Below are 7,836 nucleotides of genomic sequence, written 5' to 3'. Positions count from 1 at the left end.
CATGCAGCTGCAGGTTAAAAACACCAGCTGAACTGGTTTAGTCAAACTATTTTTAAACGAGAGCACAGTATAAACAGAGCATTTAGGTTTTTCATCCCAGCTGACTTTTTTTAATCTGCAGTATGTAATTCTCTCAAGGACAAAATGGACCACAACCATTTGCCCATTTTCATGTTTTGCTTTCACACAAAAGTCTTTTTGTCAGAACTTTTATTACAAACAGAAGATTCCCACAAAATACAGCATGTACTTCTTATTTTATATAATACAAGATGTATATGCTTCAAAATGGAACCCTATACAGTGAATAAACCAACAAACACTGCTCATGTTTACATTTTACCTGTGAAATGACAAACAATCACAGTAAACATTTTCCCATTGACTGAATTCACACTGTGGTTGTCAAAGTAATATCCTAGACCAGCGGTGTCCCAAGATGTTTCAAAAAGGCCCAAGAGGATGCAGGTTTTCTTTGCAACTGCTGACTCCACCAGCTGGTTTCACTGATGAACTCATCCCATCTGCTAAAAGTGATGTGAAATCAGTGAAATCACTTGGTGGAGTCAGCGGTTCCAAAGAAAACCTGCACCCTCTTGGCCCTTTCTGGAACATCTTTGGACACCGCTGGCCTAGACACACAGCAATCAGTCTTATGACTTTGTCCTGCAGTGTCCAACTCCAGACCACATATGTGTGAATTAAAAAAAAAATAAAGTTAATTGTATGAGATTCTACACAAGTCTTCAATTTCCTGCTTGTTTAAGATCTTGGGAGAACCTCAGCGATGGTCTCACGGGCTCTCTGGCTGAGCCGTTCAGGGAACTTCACCTCGTACTCCACCAACAGGTCGCCACGACGATCAGGGCGTTTGGGATAAGGCAGCCCTTCACCACTGATACGCCGCTTCATCCCTGGCTGCACGATATCAGTTGTTGACACAGTCAATGTCCTACCATCCAATGTGGGTGCATTGACTGTACAACCACACAAGGCCTAATAAACACACAAGAGAGGGAAACATTCAAGAGAACAAGTAGAGAACAGCTTACCATATTTTCTGGAGTACAAGTCACTTTTATTTTTTCTTTATTTTTTTACTAATTTGAGACATCCTGCGACTTACACTTTAGAAAATACAATAAAGACGTTATTTTTTTATAGACCTGATAAAGTGTGATACAATGCCAACTTACGTCTCTGAGGGAGATCCTGGCTGTGTAAACCACATCTGAGCCATCTCTTTTAAACATTGGGTGTGGCTTGTCTTTTAAAAGAAAGACCACATCAGCTGGAATGTTGGTGGGCGTCTCGTCACCCTCCTTGGAAAATGTGATTTTCGTGCCCTCCTTCCATCCCTTCTTTATCTGCACCTCAAGAATCTTTTCCTCTGTTCTCACCGTTCGCCTGTCAGGGTTCAGTCGTTTACGAGAGATCTTCATTCTTTTGGTGCAACCAGACAACACTTCCTCCAAGGACACTTGAAGATCACGAACTAGAGGGGGGTCCTGCTCCTTCTTCACAACACTGCTGTGACCTCCCAGTCCTCCAAGGCCAGAACTAAATGACCGGGGGAAACCACCCATTCCAGGACCACCCATACCAAAGCGTGCAAATGAGTCATCAGTGTCCATCTCCTCATCATCCATGCCTCCATTACGGCCACCAAAAAACTGTTCAAAAGGGTTATGTCCACCAAAGAATTCTGAAAATATAACATGAGGGTCACCCTGGAAGGTGTAGCTGAAAGTGCCAGGTCCACCACCACCACCACCACCAGAGGATCCGCCGCCTTTCAGTCCTGGATGAGACAAACAACGCATCTATAATAAACATCTATCTCAACATACCGAGAATGACTGATTGGTGCACTATAAAACTGACAGATTTGACATTTTTAACACTGCATAACTGTCAGCTGGCGTCCTGTTTGATAAAATAAAAATAAGCCAATTATCACTGTTAGAATTCACTTAGACACACACGCAAAACAGTTAATACACAGAAAGTTGTTTGTGAGGCAAAGCCAACAGAGAAAACATAATGAATGTGGTGAAATGATTGACATACAAATTAATAAATACTTGGCATTACTTAAAAAATAAAATAAAATAAAAATATGCTGGCAGGGGTTCTCCAAGTAACTGACCACCATTCTACTTTGTGAATAAAATGAAGGCAAAATTGGTGACTAATTGGATACCACATTAAGAGCTTTTAATGAATTATAACAATGTGACAGTGAGCATTTCCATTCACTGCCACATGTCACAGCCCTCACATGAACCTTGACAGTTTGTTTATTTTTAGGGGTCGACTGATTATTGGCAGAGCTATTCAACATTTTTCCGGTTATCAGTATCAGCCATTGATAAAGCTGATTTGCATGCCAAATTTTGTGTATCCATGACCAAATGACATGCCCAACATTACTGCCATCTACTGACACAAGAAGTGAATACTTATACATTTACGTTTACTAAGTGCTTTTGGCTTCTCACTTTTCCACTTGGGGTTGCCACAGCAAAACAGACATTGCTCTGCATGTTGATTTGGCACACATTTTACACCGCATGCCATTCCTCACAACTCGACATTACATGGAGAACAGACATGGGTGGTCCTAAACTGAGAGCATTCTGCTGTGGAACGAAAGCACCCTAACCACTTGGCCACAGTGCTGCACATCAGTATCCTAGAAAAAAAAATCTTCAGTGATGGCTTGTGTTCCTGGAGATCAACTTAAAAGATACAGTTTCAGTTTTTGTTTAACTACTGCGAGAACATCTTTTTTTCTCTGCATACATTCTAAAAGCAGGTCTCTAGGTCCCCACAATGAACGCATGCCACAGACATTATCGATTTGGCTGTGTTCTGTTTCCACACTGATTGTCAGCAAATAAAATAACTAATAGGAATTATATAACGGCTGAGTGGATCCTTGTCATTTGATTGGTGCTTTGTATGTCATGTGACATGGATTATTTATTCCATTTACAACCCCAATTCCAATGAAGTTGGGACAGTGGTATGTTTACCACTGTGTTACATCACCTTTCCTTCTAACAACACTCAATAAGCGTTTGGGAACTGAGGACACTAATTGTGAGTGTCATGAATGGGTATAAAAGGGACATCCCCAAAAGGCTCAGCTGTCCACAAGCAAAGATGGGGTGAGGATCACCACTTTGAACAACTGCGTGAAAAATATTGTCCAACAGTTTGAACTCTGAGAAACATTGTTCTTAATTGCAAGGAATTTAGGGATTCCATCATCTACAGTCCATAATATAATCAGAAGATTCAGAGAATCTGGAGAACTTTCTACACATAAACGGTGAGGCCGAAAACCAACAATGAATGCCCGTGACCTTCGATCCCTCAGGCGGCACTGCATTAAAATCTGACATCACTGTGTAAAGGATCTTACAGTGTGGGCTCAGTAACACTTCAGAAAACCACTGTCAGTTAACACTGTTTGTTGCTACATCTACAAGTGCAAGTTAAAATTCTACCATGCAAAGCGAAAGCCATACATCAACAACATCCAGAAACACTGCCGCCTTCTCTGGGCCTAAGCTCATTTGAAATGGACAGATGCAAAGTGGAAAAGTGTGCTGTGGTCTGATGAGTCCACATTTCAAATCAGGGGCCGAAATACATTTTTTAAACTACTTGCACTGGTGCTCGTAACAAAAAAATTACTTGCACAAAAAAAAAAAGTTACTTGCACAACCAAAAGTCAGTCTTATATCAACCTTAAAACTCCTCCTCTGATGTGTCAGACTCTTCCTCTCTGGGGAGAGTTTGAGGAGAGAGCAGCAGCAGTGGCAGACAGTTTTTTTTTTCACGTGCACGCGTGAACGAATCGTTTGTGAATATTATTTTATTAACTACACAGATGTATAATAAAACAAATGGTGACTGGTTTATAAACACAATTATGACAGAGTTTGAGGGGAGAGAGAGCAAGGAACCACAGCGGCAGCCAGGTTTTTTTTTCTTTTCTTTGTTTACATGTGCACGAGAGAACGGGACAGGAGGTCCTCAAACTGGAGCTCCTACAGCTCCAGTTATTTGCTGCAGCTCCTGCAGCAAATAATGAAACTCCCCGAATTGGGAACGTCTCATGAGGATGTTGTGAACCCAGGGATGGTGCCGCTGGCAACGTTTGTCAGCTTTCCACAACAAACAGAACACAGCAACTCACTCCATGTGTGAGAGTCATAAAACGCAGGGAAGACGAAGACAACACACTGGAAATTGTTTTTTTTCCTTATTTATTCCTTTATTTGTTCATTCTACTGGTGCTTATAGTTGATAAAACTTGGATAAAGTTACATGCACCAGTGCTAGTGCAGTATAAAATTACGTGCACTGCTCGAATAATACGTGCACAAACTAGCACATGCACATACTAATTTGACTCCTGGAAATGGTTTTTCAAAATAAATATTTCATGAGGTGAAAGCTGGAGCATACCATTCAACGAGGCAAACTCATGAACATTCATTATTTGTTAATATAACTAATCTACTGATTTACTACATGTATTACCATCTTTCCCCATTTCCTTCGCACATAGCCTTCCCAGTCCACCCAAAGCGACTACCAAATGTTGCCAACTCAGTGTTGCCAACTTGGCGACTTTTTCGCTAAATTTGGTGACTTTCCAAACCCTCTTGAACGACTTATTTTCTCAAAAGTGACTAGCAACAAATCTAGCTACTTTTCCTGGCATCACTGGAGACTTTTCTGGTGTTTAGTGACTCTGATCTAGTCTCTGTTGTCACCGAGCGGCAGCACGGCTCCCCGTCTCCTCTGCTGCAAAGCCACAGAGGTTGTATGCAAAGCACTGAGTGGAGGGATATCTACAATCCTCCAAACACGCATGCGCGATGCATCTGCAGCTGTTCCTGCACTGAATGTCAAACCTGACTCGGACTCGCTCAGCCTACTCACCTCGTTTGTTTTGCTGTGACTAATTAGTCTCCAGACTTTGAGGATAATGGCCTTGAGAAGTTATATTATGTTGAGAAGTGGTAAAATAAACAAACAAACCAACAATCAAGTTTATTTCTAGTTCAATATTATTAAGGTGTTTTTACTCACTTTTTTCAACAAATACATTAACAGTATAACGAACAAAGGATGAGGCCACAATAAAAGAAATTAGAAAAAAAATTAAATTGTACAATAACAAAAGTAAAGGCATTCTTTAACATTAATTCTCTTCAAAAAATTTGTTATAGAACGTGGCAGTTTTATGACATCTGGGAGTCTATAAGATTAATATTGCTTATATACTGTTCAAATTTAGCCAGAGGTCCGTGTAAATTCCTTTTCAGTACTCTACATTTATGCATATGGAATTTGCCAAACAATAGAGGGTTTTCAATCGTGACAGATTTGCTGCAGGACAGTTACCGTCTCCATCTTGGAGTACTACACAGCTGGCGCGTGAAAGAAAATAGAGAGAATGAAAGCTTATTACAAGGCTTTAAACCCTTGAGATAAAGTTATTTATTGTGATCGATGTGTAGCAGTTGGTTCAGTGGATTTTTATATTATACCGGATAGTGAATTTAATGACGATGTAACAAAGTGGCAGGCAGTTTCACAGCGTAAGCTTAATATGGCCAGAACCAAGCAGACCACCAGTAAATCCACCGGCGGAAAAGATCTGAGGAAGCAGCTGGCTACCAAAGCCCCCCGGAAGAGCGCTCTGGCTACCATCGGTGTGAAGAAGCCTCACCATTACAGGCCCGGCACTGTGGCGCTGAGAGAGATCCGCCGCTACCAGAAATCCACTGAGCTGTTGATCTGCAAGCTGCCAACCAGGTAAGCCTTGCTGGCCTCGTGCAGAGCCATCACAGTGGAGCTCTGAAAGCAGAGGTCAGTCTTGGAAGTCCTGAGCGATTTCTCTCACCAGGCGCTGGAAGGGCAGCTTGCAGATCAACAACTCTCTGGATTTCTACTAGCGGCGGATCTCTCTCAGTGCCACAGTGCTGGGCCTGTAGTGGTGAGGCTTCTTCACACCGACGGTAGCCGGAGCGCTCTTCTGGGTGGCTTTGGATTTACTTTGCTTGGTTCTGGCCATATTAAAGGTTCCTTCAGATCTGCTCTGCCTATTCTGCTGAGCCAGGTCTCTCTGCGTCGCTTAGAAAGCTCGTAACACTCCACTGCTGATGCATAATAACTGCTGGTAGCCTGTAAAATGAGTGACCTGCCTCATTGTTATCACCTCTGTTTGAACAACCAACGACAGCACAAAAATTGACCACTGTTGAAGCTTCTGCAATTGTTCACCAAATGCACGTAGTGTATCACAGCGGCCACTGCGTCGTAATCCACAATGGCCGCGGCGCGCAAAAATCATGTGACCGATACGTCACATGAAAACTCTCTGTATTAAAATGTTGATAATGTATTCAATGATCTCTCCCACAATGTTTTTTTCCTACAGCTTCTGTGACTTCATACTATGCAAAAATATGCAAATTAGATGATGATGTCATTTAGCGACTTATGGCGTCTTTTAGGACAGCCAATAGCTACTTTTCTTACTGAGGAGTTGGCAACACGGGCTAGACTTTCCAACATTCACCAAGTGCCCTTTGGGCAGGGCAAGGCTGGTCATGCCCTTGCAAATTTGTACAATATGCCATTAAAAGTTTTAATAAGTGGCTATAGATACAGAACCATAGTCACTGTGATCGTATGGCATTGAGAGGAACATCATTGGCGTTGAAGTTGTACAGGAGCAAATAATGAGTTTCAATATCAAAATTTAAAATTAGGATTAAGGTTAGGGTGTGCATGAACCGTAAATGACAATGGGTGCCATACTAATAACTCGCGGTTTACGGACAGTTCCGAAATTTTAATTTTCGAATCTGTGATGACACTTGTCCTGAGTCAACCTGAGATGTCGTGAATGCTCCATGAGGGCCGAAATGAATTCTGTTAAATTCCAGCAGTTTTTTTTTTTTTTGCGAGACTATACACCACACCCATAATCGTTGGATACAGCGCCGCGGTGTTCAGAGATCTGTGGACAATTTACCCTATATGTGTTGGAAAAGTGTCTGTTGTGTTTACGGAGTCGCCCCTGACTCGGAAATAAGCAAGTGTCGTTAAACACGGCTTTAACATGGACGTCACCCCGCCCCCACACACCCACTAAAACTTCAAAAAACATGTCGACTTTAACGTTATATTAATAATTACCTTAATAATTAAACGCTTTTATGGAGTCTTACCTTCTTCTCCGAAACGATCGTAAATATCTTTTTTCTTTGGGTCGCTCAGAACGTCGTATGCTTCGGCAATTTCTTTGAATTTCTCCTCGGCTCCCGGGGACTTGTTTTTGTCGGGGTGATAACGAAGAGCCTGTTTACGATAAGCTTTCTTTATGTCGTCCTCCGACGCTCCTTTCTTAATTCCCAAAACGCCGTAGTAATCTTTGCCCATTTTGACAACTCCAGTTGAAACCGTCCACAAACGACAAAATGACGATTCTTACAGGACGATATGGCCACACAGCTCCTTTTTAATCCGAGTGGAAACTTCGAGAGTTTTCTGTCACCGACCAGAACAACCTCCACTTTCGTGAAGCCACGCCCACCGCCGCATCACATTGTGCTGCCTTCAGATAGTAGGACAAAGGGAACTCAAATCGACCCATTTATAATTCAAGTTGTACGTTATCTTTCGGAAAAAAAAAATCTAAATTTCGCTATACCGTTTTTCCTAACTAGTTTTTCCTTTTTCCACCGCCTTGTTCCAAATTAAATAGGTTATATATTTCTACAAATATATTCATTCATTTCCTAT

At 41.7% G+C, this 7,836-nt stretch overlaps 1 protein-coding gene across 1 annotated transcript; it reads right to left on the bottom strand.

The window, feature by feature from the left end:
* Positions 1-203: 203 nt before the first annotated feature.
* On the bottom strand, positions 204-7,584 carry LOC117526488 (dnaJ homolog subfamily B member 1-like). The gene is made up of 3 exons (XM_034188556.1): positions 7,263-7,584; positions 1,197-1,801; positions 204-996 (listed from the first exon to the last, which is right to left on the bottom strand). Exons 1-3 carry the CDS (start codon positions 7,471-7,473, stop codon positions 763-765), a joined length of 1,050 nt encoding a protein of 349 aa, XP_034044447.1. The 5' UTR covers positions 7,474-7,584; the 3' UTR covers positions 204-762.
* Positions 7,585-7,836: the final 252 nt, after the last annotated feature.

Source organism: Thalassophryne amazonica, chromosome 15 (genome assembly GCF_902500255.1).
Source record: "Thalassophryne amazonica chromosome 15, fThaAma1.1, whole genome shotgun sequence".
Classification (NCBI taxonomy): domain Eukaryota; kingdom Metazoa; phylum Chordata; class Actinopteri; order Batrachoidiformes; family Batrachoididae; genus Thalassophryne; species Thalassophryne amazonica.
This window is presented reverse-complemented; position numbering and strand designations above follow the sequence as displayed.

Coding starts and splice junctions, on each gene's coding strand:
- LOC117526488 (XM_034188556.1), bottom strand. CDS start 7,473: ATGGGCAAAGATTACTACGGCGTTTTGGGAATTAAGAAAGGAGCGTCG. Junction 1,802..7,262: donor CGATCGTTTCGGAGAAGAAG/GTAAGACTCCAT, acceptor TGTCTCATCCAG/GACTGAAAGGCGGCGGATCC. Junction 997..1,196: donor CCAGGATCTCCCTCAGAGAC/GTAAGTTGGCAT, acceptor TGTGTTTATTAG/GCCTTGTGTGGTTGTACAGT.